Below are 13,590 nucleotides of genomic sequence, written 5' to 3'. Positions count from 1 at the left end.
GAGGGGAGCACTGCACGATATTCACCTGCTCCTCGTTCCGGCGCCGCTCGGTCTTCTGCAGTGACGCTCAGGTCAGAGGGCACGGTGACGTGGTTAGTGTGCGCCCTCTGCCTGAACGTCAGTGCAGAAGACGCTGAAGATGGAGCGGCGCCGGAACGAAGTCAGGTGAATATTGAAAGTGACGGGGGCCTGAGCGACGGAGAGGTGAGTATGTGATTTTTTTTTTATCGCAACAGCAAATGAGGCAAGTATCTGTATGGAGCATCCTATGGGGCCATAATTAACGTTTGTGGAGCATTATATGGGGCAAGTATCTGTATGGAGCATCTTATGGGGCCATAATCAAGGTTTGTGCAGCACTATATGGGGCCCATCATAAACTTTCTGGAGCACCTTATGGGGCCATAATCAACGTTTGTGCAGCACTATACGGCGCAAATATCGTTATGGAGCCATAATTAACGTTTGTGGAGCATTATATGGGGCGTGTCTGTATGGAGCATCTTATGGGGCCATAATCAAGATTTGTGCAGCACTATATGGGGCAAATGTGTCTATGGAGCATCTTATGGGGCCATTTTTAACCTTTATGCAGGATTATAAGGGGCATATTTTAATATGGAGCATCTTATGGGGCCATCAAACTTTATGGAGCATTATATGGGGCTCCTGATTCAATATGGATATTCAAAAACACTTAACCTACTGATGTCTCAATTAATTTGACTTTTATTGGTATCTATTTTTACTTTTGACATTTACCGGTAGCTGCTGCATTTCCCACCCTAGGCTTATACTGGAGTCGTTAAGTTTTCCCAGTTTTTTGTGGCAAAATTAGGGGGGGTTGACTTATACTCTGGTTGGCTTATACTCTGGTTGGCTTATACTCGAGTATATACGGTACATTATAATTTCAATTGAGACAGTTTTAAAAGAAATCTGTCTGTAAGATATCCCTCCCAAACATATATGAGCATTCGTGTCTTTGAAATGTAAAACCATTGACACCTTTATATGTTCTACCCATTATTGTATTCCCTAGTAATTAGCATTTTAACCCCTTCATGACCTTGCCGTTTTTTGCAATTCTGACCAGTGTCCCTTTATGAGGTAATAACTCAGGAACGCTTCAACGGATCCTAGCGATTCTGAGATTGTTTTTTCGTGACATATTGGGCTTCATGTTAGTGGTAAATTTAGGTCGATAATTTCTGAGTTTATTTGTGAAAAAAACGGAAATTTGGCAAAAATTTTGAAAATTTCACAATTTTCACATTTTGAATTTTTATTCTGTTAAACCAGAGAGTTATGTGACACAAAATAGTTAATAAATAACATTTCCCACATGTCTACTTTACATCAGCACAATTTTGGAAACAAATTTTTTTTTTGCTAGGAAGTTATAAGGGTTAAAATTTGACCAGTGATTTCTCATTTTTACAACAAAATTTACAAAACCATTTTTTTTAGGGACCACCTCACATTTGAAGTCAGTTTGAGGGTTCTATATGGCTGAAAATACCCAAAAGTGACACCATTCTAAAAACTGCACCCCTCAAGGTGCTCAAAACCACATTCAAGAAGTTTATTAACCCTTCAGGTGTTTCACAGCAGCAGAAGCAACATGGAAGTAAAAAATGAACATTTAACTTTTTAGTCACAAAAATGATATTTTAGCGAAATTTTTTTTATTTTCCCAAGGGTAAAAGGAGAAACTGGACCACGGTCGTTGTTGTCCAATTTGTCCTGAGTACGCTGATACCTCATATGTGGGGATAAACCACTGTTTGGGCGCACGGCAGGGCTCGGAAGGGAAGGAGCGCCATTTGACTTTTTCAATGAAAAATTGGCTCCAATCTTTAGCGGACACCATGTCGCGTTTGGAGAGCCCCCGTGTGCCTAAACATTGGAGCTCCCCCACAAGTGACCCCATTTTGGAAACTAGACCCCCCAAGGAACTTATCTAGAAGCATAGTGAGCACTTTAAACCCCCAGGTGCTTCACAAATTGATCCGTAAAAATGAAAAAGTACTTTTTTTTCACGAAAAAATTATTTTAGCCTCAATTTTTTCATTTTCACATGGGCAACAGGATAAAATGGATCCTAAATTTTGTTGGGCAATTTCTCCTGAGTACACCAATACCTCACATGTGGGGGTAAACCACTGTTTGGGCACATGGTAAGGCTCGGAAGGGAAGGAGCGCCATTTGACTTTTTGAATGAAAAATTATCTCCATCGTTAGCGGACACCATGTCGCGTTTGGAAAGCCCCTGTGTGCCTAAACATTGGAGCTCCTCCACAAGTGACCCCATTTTGGAAAGTAGACCCCCCAAGGAACTTATCTAGATGCATAGTAAACACTTATAACCCCCAGGTGCTTCACAGAAGTTTATAACGCAGAGCCGTGAAAATAAAAAAATAATTTTTCTTTCCTCAAAAATGATTTTTAGCCCAGAATTTTTTATTTTCCCAAGGGTAATAGGAGAAATTGGACCCCAAATGTTGTTGTCCAGTTTGTCCTGAGTACGATGATACCCCATATGTGGGGGTAAACCACTGTTTTGGCACACGTCGGGGTTCGGAAGGGAAGTAGTGACGTTTTGAAATGCAGACTTTGATGGAATGCTCTGCGGGCGTCAGGTTGCGTTTGCAGAGCCCCTGATGTGCCTAAACAGTAGGAACTCCCCACAATTGACTCCATTTTGGAAACTAGACCCCCAAGGGAACTTATCTAGATGTGTGGTGAGCACTTTGAACCCCCAAGTGCTTCACAGAAGTTTATAACGCAGAGCCGTGAAAATAATAAATGTGTTTCCTTTCCTCAAAAATATTTTTTTAGCCCAGAATTTTTTATTTTTGCAAGAGTAACAGGAGAAATTGGACCCCAAAAGTTGTTGTCCAGTTTCTCCTGAGTACGCTGATACCCCATATGTGGGGGTAAACCACTGTTTGGGTACATGCCGGGGCTCGGAAAGGAAGTAGTGACGTTTTGGAATGCAGACTTTGATGGAATGGTCTGCGGGCATCATGTTACGTTTGCAGAGCCCCTGATATGCCTAAACAGTAGAAACCCCCCACATGTGACCCCATTTTGGAAACTAGACCCCCCAAGGAACTTATCTAGATGTGTGGTGAGCACGTTCAACCCCCAAGTGCTTCACAGAAGTTTACAACGCAGAGCCGTGAAAATAAAAAATCATTTTTCTTTCCTCAAAAAAGATGTTTTAGCAAGCAATTTTTTATTTTCACAAGGGTAACAGGAGAATTTGGACCCCAATATTTGTTGCCCAGTTTGTTGTGAGTACGCTGATACCCCATATGTGGGGGTAAACCACTGTTTGGGCACACGTCAGGGCTCGGAAGGGAAGTAGTGACATTTGAAATGCAGACTTTGATGGAATGGTCTGCGGGCGTCACATTGCATTTGCAGAGCCCCTGATGTGCCTAAACAGTAGAAACACCCCACAAGTGACCCCATTTTGGAAACTAGACCCCCGAAGGAACTTATCTAGATGTGTGGTGAGCACTTTCAACCCCCAAGTGCTTCACAGAAGTTTATAACGCAGAGCCGTGAAAATAAAAAATAATTGTTCTTTCCTCAAAAATTATGTTTTAGCAAGTAATTTTTTATTTTTGCAAGGGTAACAGGAGAAATTGGACCCCAACAGTTGTTGCCCAGTTTGTCCTGAGTACGCTGGTACCCCAAATGTGGGGGTAAACCACTGTTTGGGCGCACGTCGGGGCTTGGAAGGGCGGGAGCACCATTTGACTTTTTGAACGCAAGATTGGCTGGAATCAATGGTGGCGCCATGTTGCGTTTGGAGACCCCTGATGTGCCTAAAACAGTGGAAACCCCTCAATTCTAACTTCAACACTAACCCCAACACACCCCTAATCCTAATCCCAACTGTAGCCATAACCCTAATCACAACCCTAACCCCAACACACCCCTAACCACAACCCTAACCGCAACACAACCGTAACCCTAATTCCAACCCTAATCCTAACCCTAATCCCAACCGTAACCCTAATCCCAACCCTAACCACAACTGTAACCCCAACACACCCCTAACCCTATCCGTAACCCTAACCACAAGCCTATTCTTAACCCTATTTCCAACCCTAGCCCTAATTCCAACCCTAACCCTAAGGGTATGTGCCCACGTTGCGGATTCGTGTGAGATTTTTCCGCACGATTTTTGAAAAATCTGCAGGTAAAAGGCACTGCGTTTTGCCTGCGGATTTACAGCAGATTTCCAGTGTTTTTTTGTGCGGATTTCACCTGCGGATTCCTATTGAGGAACAGGTGTAAACCGCTGCGGAATCCGCACAAAGAATTGACATGCTGCGGAAAATACAATGCAGCGTTTCTGCACGGAATTTTCCGCACCATGGGCACAGCAGATTTGGTTTTCCTTAGGTGTACATGGTACTGTAAACCTGATGGAAAACTGCTTCGAATTCGCAGCGGCCAATCCGCTGCCGATCCGCGGCCAATCCGCGGCCGATCCGCTGCGGATCCGCGGCCGATCCGCGGCCAATCCGCTGCCGATCCGCTGCGGATCCGCGGCCGATCCGCTGCCGATCCGCTGCGGATCCGCGGCCGATCCGCTGCCGATCCGCGGCCGATCCGCTGCCGATCCGCGGCGGATCCGCGGCCGATCCGCGGCGGATCCGCGGCCGATCCGCTGCGGATCCGCGGCCGATCCGCTGCGGATCCGCGGCCGATCCGCTGCGGATCCGCGGCCGATCCGCTGCGGATCCGCGGCCGATCCGCTGCCGATCCGCGGCCGATCCGCTGCGGATCCGCGGCCGATCCGCTGCGGATCCGCGGCCGATCCGCTCTGTGTGCACATGCCATAACCCTACCCCTAACCCTAACCCTACCCGTAACCCTAACCCTAGTTCTAACCCTAACCCTAGTGGTAAAAGAAAAAAAAATATTTTCTTTATTTTATTATTGTCCCTACCTATGGGGGTGATAAAGGGGGGGGGTTTATTTATTATTTTTTTATTTTGATCGCTGTGGTAGAACCTACCACAGCGATCAAAATGTACCTGTAACGAATCTGCCAGCCTGCAGATTCGGCGGGCGTACTGAGCATGCGCCCGCCATTTTCCAAGATGGCGGCGCCCAGCGAGGACACGGCCGGACACCGGGAGGATCGGTAAGTATGAGGGGGTGGTGGGGGGGTGGATCGGAGCACAGGGGGGGGGGGGATCGGAGGACGGGGGGGAGCGGACAGGAGCACGGGGGAGCGGACAGGAGCACGGGGGAGCGAACAGGGGGACGGAGGGGGGTACCTGACAGAACGGACGACTGGGGAGGAGATCGGGGGCGGTGGGGGGGGCCAGTACATGATTTCCAGCCATGGCAGATGCTATTGCAGCATCGGCCATGGCTGGATTGCAATATTTCACCATTTTCATAGGTGAAATATTGCAAATTGCTCTGATTGGCTGTTGCACTTTCAACAGCCAATCAGAGCGATCGTAGCCACGTGGGGGCAAAGCCACCCCCCCTAGGCTGAAGTACAACTCCCCCTCTCCCTGCAGATCGGGTAAAATAGGAATTAACCCTTTCACCCGATCTGCAGGGATGCGATCATTCCATGACGCCGCATAGGCGTCATGGGTCGGGAAGGGGTTAATGTATATGTAAATTACACATGGAGTTCTATGCAAATACAAATAAGCCAATGTAAGGCCAGTAAATGAGAAACAGCAATTAAAAAAATCATTACAGGTACAGCCTTAAGTAGGTAAAAAGAATTAGTTATAGATTTACTATCTAAAGATAAAACATGTTGCGAGAGCGTCCTATTATCATAGTGTAGCAGCTAATCTAAAGCAATGAACCCAGCTATTAATTGGTGCAAACAATGTAAAATCTCACACATTCGTACTTTTCAGTTCGCGAATAAAAGAAACGGGCTTGATAGAGTTTCCACTGTTGGCAAAGGCTTGAATCAGATGGTTCTGCATAATGCATAGCATACAGAATCCACCCTGTTGACCTGAAAACAAGGAAGAAAGGTCTTGTAATCAATGCGCTCTATGAAGAACAGCCTTCATTATATGATGGAAATCATTTAAAGCAGAACCACTTAGGCTACTTTCACACTTGCGTCGGTATAGGTCCGTCGCTATGCGTCGGGCCGACGTACGTTGTGAAATTTATGCCCGACGTGGGCAGCGGATGCAGTTTTTCAACGCATCCGCTGCCCATTCTGAAGTCCGGGGAGGAGGGGGCGGAGTTTCGGCCGCGCATGCGCGGTCGTAAATGGCGGACACGACGGACAAAAAAAAAAGTTCACTTGAACTTGCCGACGGTCCGCCAAAACACAACGGATCCGTTGCATGATGGACGCGACGTGTTGCCATCCGTCGCTAATACAAGTCTACAGGGAAAAAAAGCATCCTGCGAGCACATTTGCAGGATCCATTTTTTTTGCCAAAACGACGAATTGCGACGGATGCCAAACAACGCAAGTGTGAAAGAGGCCTTATATTGAAGAACAGTTCACTTGATCATGTAGATTAGTATTTAACCCCTTAACGACCGGAGGTATTTTCGTTTTTAAATTTTCATTTTTTGCTCCCCTTGTTCCCAGAGCCTTAACTTTACAAAAAAAAAATGGCCATATGAGGGCTTGTTTTTTGTGGGACAAGTTGCACTTTTGAAAGACTGTTGGTTTTAACATATCGTGTACTGGAAAACAGGAGGAAATTAAATGTGCGGTGAAATAGCATAAAAAAACAAAAAAAAAAAAAAAGGTGCAATTTCAAAGTTGCTGTTTTTTTTTTTTACCATGTTCAGTAACTGCTAAAACTGACCTGCCATTATGATTATCCAGGTGATTAGGAGTTCATAGACACCAAACATGTATAGGTTATTTTTTATGTAAGTGAAAAAAATATCCAAACTTTGGTAAAAAAAAAATAAAAATAAATAGCCGACCATCAGGCGGCGCTGATAGCAATCCGGCTATGACAACCATAGTGATCTGCTGGAGACCTCTGATTGTCATGCCAACCCATCCGTGACATGCAACAGGGTCACTGACGGGCGGAATTGTGCTTCCGGTAATCGCAAGTTAACAGCCGCAGGTGGATCGTGATTCCACCCACGGCTGTTAAAGGCACATGTCAGCTGTTCAAAAAAGTTGACGTGCTAGGAAAGATGTGGGCTCAGAGCCAGAGCCCACATCAAAGGGAGGGTTTCCGGTGCGGGGGTACTATTACACCCAAAGTCAGAAAGGGGTTAAGACGACCATAAACTTTTTTCCTCCGGTCACAGCTGCCGGCTCACGCTGTCATCTGACAGCATGGGAACTGCAGCTCTGACCAGTGGTAATGATCCTACCGCCGATCAGAGGCAATGTTTGCCACGCTGTCATGTATATGACACATGGCAAGCAACAGATGTTCGGGCCCCCCATTCATCTAAATGCGGTCCGGGTACTGTTTTGGTACCTGAACCAAACTTTTTTTAAATTTATTTATTTAACTGTTTGGCTGAACCGGAACATCCAGGGGACACCACTTCATGAAATGGGAAAACCTCTTTAAATGGTGATCAAAAATAAATGTCATGCAAATAGAATCAGCATATGTGAAAATATACTTACAGTTGCGACTATGCTCCTTAGACAGTAGGTAGTTCGCTAGAGGAGGGGTGTATGTCAGACACTGGACAGTAGAATTTAAAAAGCAAGTGTTTCCCAGATTTTGAAGGCCTGCTCCCACTCTGGAGATTCGCTCCCATTTCATAGTTAGCTTCTCGACTGGAAAGAGAATCTTTTGAGGATGTGGAATTCCATCTGTGCTATTTGATGTGTGATCACCACCTGAAACAAAGGGGGAGAAAAAAAAAAAAAAAAAAAAGACCCTTAAAACCGTTTGGGCTACACAAAACAAGTATCAATAGCTGCACCATCATTCTTCACCTATTTACATGTAGCAGTAGTATTATAGGACTTAAAGGGTTTTTCCGGTTTTGGAAAACACTTTTCGCTTAGCTGCAGTTTGTTGTATAAAAACTGCTCATACTCCTCCTCAGTTCTAATGTCGAGTCTCTGCCACTGCCCCCAGTGTCTGTTAGGGTATGTGCACTCGCTGCAGATTACTCTACAGATTTTTCTGGACTGATTTTGGTAAACCCGCAGGTAAACCGCACTGCGGACTTCCTGCGATTTTTTTGGTGGATTCCACCTGCGGATTCCTATTATGGAGCAGGTGTAAACCGCTGCGGAATTCGCACAAAGAATGGACATGATGCGGAATAAACACCGCTACGTTTCCGCACGTTTTTTTCGCAGCATGAGCACTGCGGATTTTGTTTTCCATAGGTTTACATGGTACTGTAAAACGCATGGAAAACTGCTGTGAATCTGCAGCAGCCAATCCACTGCGGATCCGCAGCAAAATCCGCAACGTGTGCACATACCCTTATTGTCTGCAGAGCTGACAACAGTGCTGCAGCCCATCAGTGATATTAGCGGCTGGTGTCTCTGAGCTCACTAATGGGCTGCAGAGCTGTCGTCATGATGTGAGCTCAGCACACAATAACAGACACTGGAAGCAGCAGAGGAGACTCGATGCTGGACTTTTTTTTTTTTTTTTTAAACAAAAGTGCTTTGGGACAGGAGTTTTCTTAAAATGGAAAACCTCTTTAAACCAATCATTTTATGGATGTTTGCGTTAGTATTATCCAGCAGTGACCATGTTAATTTAAAAAAAAGAAGTTTTTATTTGAATAATTGCTCCTTCATGTATATAGTCACAGCTAAACCATGCATCTCTCCTCTTCCTTTGACTGTTGTAGAATATGCCTTTACACACAGCAGCTGTCAATCATCATTGAGGGGGAATAGACGCATTTTAAGTGTTATCACAATTATGCTGAGACCCAGTATGCACAGATTATATGATGAAGGAAATAAAAGAACGTTTACTATTACATACTTTGCTTCAGGCCTCCCTCCAAGCCTCTCTGGGATGTGGAAGGCTGCAGACTGGGACTCAGTAGGATATATTTGCTCTTTAGTGTCTCCAGTTGGTAGTAGAAACTTTTACTTGCAGGCTCGAATTCAATTTTTTGTAAAAGTATCTTTTTAGCAGAGGAGGTGAGCAACTTCCCCAGGTCTACGTCATCAGAATACTTCCGACCTGGCTTCAAGGCATCTTTTAGCTTCTCCACAATCGGCATCTTTGCTCTATAAATGGGAGATGGAAAAATAAAACAAAAATTACACATTTGACAACACTAATGGGTGTATTCATGATCGGTATCACAAGGATACAATGGCACATATAAACAGCACTGTACCTAGGCCGGGGCTACACAACTGCACCAGGTTGGATGCAACATCATGCACTCCTGTGAACTGCAGTTGTCACTCAAAATCATCATGGCCTGACACAGGATTTTCCCAATTCCATATAGAGGAAAAAAAATGATGGTGAGCAGCTGGACATGACATATTACAGCAGTGGTCTTCATCTAAGCTTTGCTGATGGCACGAAATGTTGTGACTTCTGATCTATACACACTCCATGTGCTGCCGTCCTCAGTAAACGCACACTGCGTCACCACGTGTAGCAACATTTTCATCACTTTGCTTTATAGCAAATCTACTCATCTTGTTATGGCTCTTCACAGGATATAATAGTACAACATGGGTTATATCCTACTGTTAAAGTAACAAACGTTATAAAAAAAAAATGGAAGTATGAGACCATCAGTAGAGAGGGATCTGGGGACATATCGGTGAATAATCAGCAGACTTCAAATTTAGTGATCTGTGATGGTCATTAATATAGGGCATGGGTAGGTATAAGCAGATTCATAAAAATATATATTTTTGTCTTTTAAAAGAGAAGCCAAGACTTCTATATTGATGGTCTATCCTTAGAACAGGTCATCAATATTACCCTCACTATTCAGCTGTTCCCACTGAGAGTCAGATGTGATCAGCTGCAGAACAGCTCGGCTCCGTCACCTGTATAGCATCCAGAGTGGGGTACTGCACATCTGCCCTCATTGAAACGAACGGGGTGAATCTGCAGTACCAGCTATGGCCACAATACAGCTGACTGAGCTGAGCTGTTCTGCAACTGATCACATCTGGCTGCCACTGGGAACAACTGATCTTTAAAGGGAACCTGTCACCCCCAAAATCGAGGGTGGCTAAGCCCACCAGCATCAGGGGCTTATCTACAGTATTCTGAAATGCTGTAGATAAGCCCCGATGTATCCTGAAAGATGAGAAAAAGAGGTTAGATTATACTTACACCGGGGGCGTTCCCGCTGCGGTCCGATGGGCGTCACGGTCCGGGGCTTCCTATCTTCTTACGATGACGTCCTCTTCTTGTCTTCACGCTGCGGCTCCGGCGTACTTTGTCTGCCCTGTTGAGGGCAGACCAAAGTACTGTAGTGCGCAGGCGCTGGGAAAGGTCACAGAGACCTGGCGCCTGCGCACTGCAGTACTTTGCTCTGCCCTCAACAGGACAAAGTACGCCGGAGCCGCAGCTTGAAGACAAGAAGAGGACGTCATCGTAAGAAGATAGGAGGCACCGGACCGCGACACCCATTGGACCGGACCGCAGCGGGACCGCCCCTGGGTGAGTATAATCTAACCTTTTTCTCATCTTTCAGGATACATTGGGGGCTTATCTACAGCATTACAGAATACTGTAGATAAGCCCCTGATGCTGGTGGGCTTAGCTCACCTTCAATTTTGGGGGTGACCGGTTCCCTTTAAAGGGGTTATCCGCCCTTAGGCTACAAGTCTGCAGTCACTGTGTACTTGTGAATCCTCACAGCGTGTATTAGGAATCTCCAATACATGACCTAAAGTATGCGATTTGCATACATGCGGTCACGTGTAGACTAGACGTGCGCGGCCTCGCTCAGTACAAGTGTATTGAGCAAAGCCAAATGTGTCTAATCAGAATGTTCCTGCAAGTATGCATATCAGTAGTTGCCAGGTCCCAGTGTTGGAGCAAAATTGCAGCTTCAGGTCGAAGAACCCCTTTTGATTTATTATTCTAGGCTTATATAGAGCCTTTGTATTCCACAGCGCTTTACATACATTATCATTGCTGTCCCCAATGGGGCTCACAAGCCCTGAGAGTTCCATATTTAAGTACAGGTTGGTTAAACACACACACCTCTGCATGTGTTCACCTAACACGCAATGTTTTACAAAGTGGCAGAAAAATTACATTTTTTGTGGCTGAATCATATTGGTTTTCTTTTCCTGTGTGCCCATATGTTACTGAATGGGTAACCCACACTAACATTAATAGACCTCTGCCCATCACACTGTTTAAAAATGCAAAAAAACAACACAGGGGTATACAGCAGGCATGTACGACTCAGGCTGGGGCTACACGTGATGAGGACGTGCGGTAACGATTGCAGTACGGGGGTCGCTATATTACCCCCAGCAGAAAGTCAGACTTTTGGGGGTCACGAGACCCCATCTATACGCATTACGCAGGGACACACAGCAATCTTTGGAAGCAAGTGATAATAGGGGTCACAGCCGTTATACCAGTAACTAGGAGACCCCCAGTGGGCTACATACACGGGTGGCACCATGCAGCGGGGCTACATACACGGGTGGCACCATGCAGCGTGGCTACACACACGGGTGGCACCATGCAGCGTGGCTACACACACGGGTGGCACCATGCAGCGTGGCTACACACACGGGTGGCACCATGCAGCGTGGCTACACACACGGGTGGCACCATGCAGCGTGGCTACACACACGGGTGGCACCATGCAGCGTGGCTACACACACGGGTGGCACCATGCAGCGTGGCTACACACACGGGTGGCACCATGCAGCGTGGCTACACACACGGGTGGCACCATGCAGCGTGGCTACACACACGGGTGGCACCATGCAGCGTGGCTACACACACGGGTGGCACCATGCAGCGTGGCTACACACACGGGTGGCACCATGCAGCGTGGCTACACACACGGGTGGCACCATGCAGCGTGGCTACACACACACGGGTGGCACCATGCAGCGTGGCTACACACACGGGTGGCACCATGCAGCGTGGCTACACACACGGGTGGCACCATGCAGCGTGGCTACACACACGGGTGGCACCATGCAGCGTGGCTACACACACGGGTGGCACCATGCAGCGTGGCTACACCATGCAGCGTGGCTACACACACGGGTGGCACCATGCAGCGTGGCTACACACACGGGGGGCACCATGCAGCGTGGCTACACACACGGGGGGCACCATGCAGCGTGGCTACACACACGGGGGGCACCATGCAGCGTGGCTACACACACGGGGGGCACCATGCAGTGTGTCTACACACACGGGGGGCACCATGCAGTGTGGCTACACACACGGGGGGCACCATGCAGTGTGGCTACACACACGGGGGGCACCATGCAGTGTGGCTACAACACGTGGCACATTGCCACCTGCACACACCGCATAGAATGCATCATGGCCGCACACGGGAGGTACAGGCCCTGCGGTGCCGGAGGTCAGGCTCCTGAGGAAGCACAGGCAGCGCCATAGTCCATGTGCGGGCACCACCACCTGCTGGGCCAGGCAGGGAGCAGCTGGCACTACCTGGAATGCCGCTATACAGCTGTGGGACAGGCGACAACACTCACCCGGCCCGGGTCTCCTCTCCAGGCTTGTACTTCCTGTTCCGCCCCGGTAATGTCGGCTCCCGGGACGATGGCTACCTCATGGCACTGTGGCGTTATGCTGGAAATACACCGTCACTAACCATAACGTCTCGGGAATGGCAATGCTCCGGACTGCGCTCAGTGATACACTGCTATAGTGGCCGCGCTTCCGCCATCATGGCGTAGTCCGGCGTCAGACACTGGCTATGGGAGACGGTGCAGGCGGCGCTACTGCAGACTGGCATGTGAATGTGAGCCGCAACCTCTGTCGTCTGCTGCGTGCGGGGGCCTCGTACAGCAGCCTGTGGAGTCCGCCATTTTGTGGGCAGTCTGTGGGGCCAATGGGAGCGCAGTTGCGCGCTGCTTACTGGAAAGTGCCTGTACTGAGGCGGTGATGTCAGTTATTGCTGGGGAACTGCTGTGCTGCAGTCTAGTGGGGGCATGGTGGGACCCACACAGCAAGTGACGCTGCTGCCTCTGAGGTACTTGTCAGAAGTGTCAGAGTTCCCGTAACTTCTGGGTAAACATTTACTTTAGTCCCATAAAAGCAACGGGCACAAGACAAAGAAGTATATGTACCTCTTCATGACGGAGTCAATTTTTGTTTTGGCAATTTCGTTTCTTGCACTTCCTGCCTTTTTTTTTTTTTATTTGAGCTAGGGCCGAGTGGTTATCACTCGAGTATCACGGTGCTCTGATGTGCTTTTTACTCGGCGAGCAATGGGCTGTGCTCGATGTAACACTTGAATCCCCGTCCCACGTCTTAGAAGCCTAGTATGGCAGCCACTAAATGAGCATGCGGGCATTGCCTGTAAGCCACTGTAATGTAGCCATCTTGGTTGTGGCATTATTGTGATGGTGTGGCATCATAAGTTATAGGAGGACGGGCACAGCTCGGCTAGGCA

General features: G+C 47.4%; 1 protein-coding gene across 1 annotated transcript in view; it reads right to left on the bottom strand.

Annotated features, from left to right (window-relative positions):
- The window catches only part of USP36 (ubiquitin specific peptidase 36), a 64,336-nt gene extending 51,324 nt beyond the window's left edge, over window positions 1–13,012 (bottom strand). Inside the window, exons 1-4 of the mRNA XM_077251466.1 lie at window positions 12,668–13,012; window positions 8,970–9,220; window positions 7,634–7,852; window positions 5,909–6,019 (exon numbers count right to left, since the gene is read on the bottom strand). Of these exons, the coding sequence (XP_077107581.1) occupies window positions 5,909–6,019; window positions 7,634–7,852; window positions 8,970–9,213 (574 nt within the window). The 5' untranslated portion in view covers window positions 9,214–9,220; window positions 12,668–13,012. The remainder of the gene's footprint in view (window positions 1–5,908; window positions 6,020–7,633; window positions 7,853–8,969; window positions 9,221–12,667) is intronic.
- Window positions 13,013–13,590: the final 578 nt, after the last annotated feature.

Source organism: Ranitomeya variabilis, chromosome 4 (genome assembly GCF_051348905.1).
Source record: "Ranitomeya variabilis isolate aRanVar5 chromosome 4, aRanVar5.hap1, whole genome shotgun sequence".
NCBI lineage: Eukaryota > Metazoa > Chordata > Amphibia > Anura > Dendrobatidae > Ranitomeya > Ranitomeya variabilis.
Note: the sequence above shows the minus strand (reverse complement) of the source record. Positions and strands in the feature narration are given on the sequence as shown.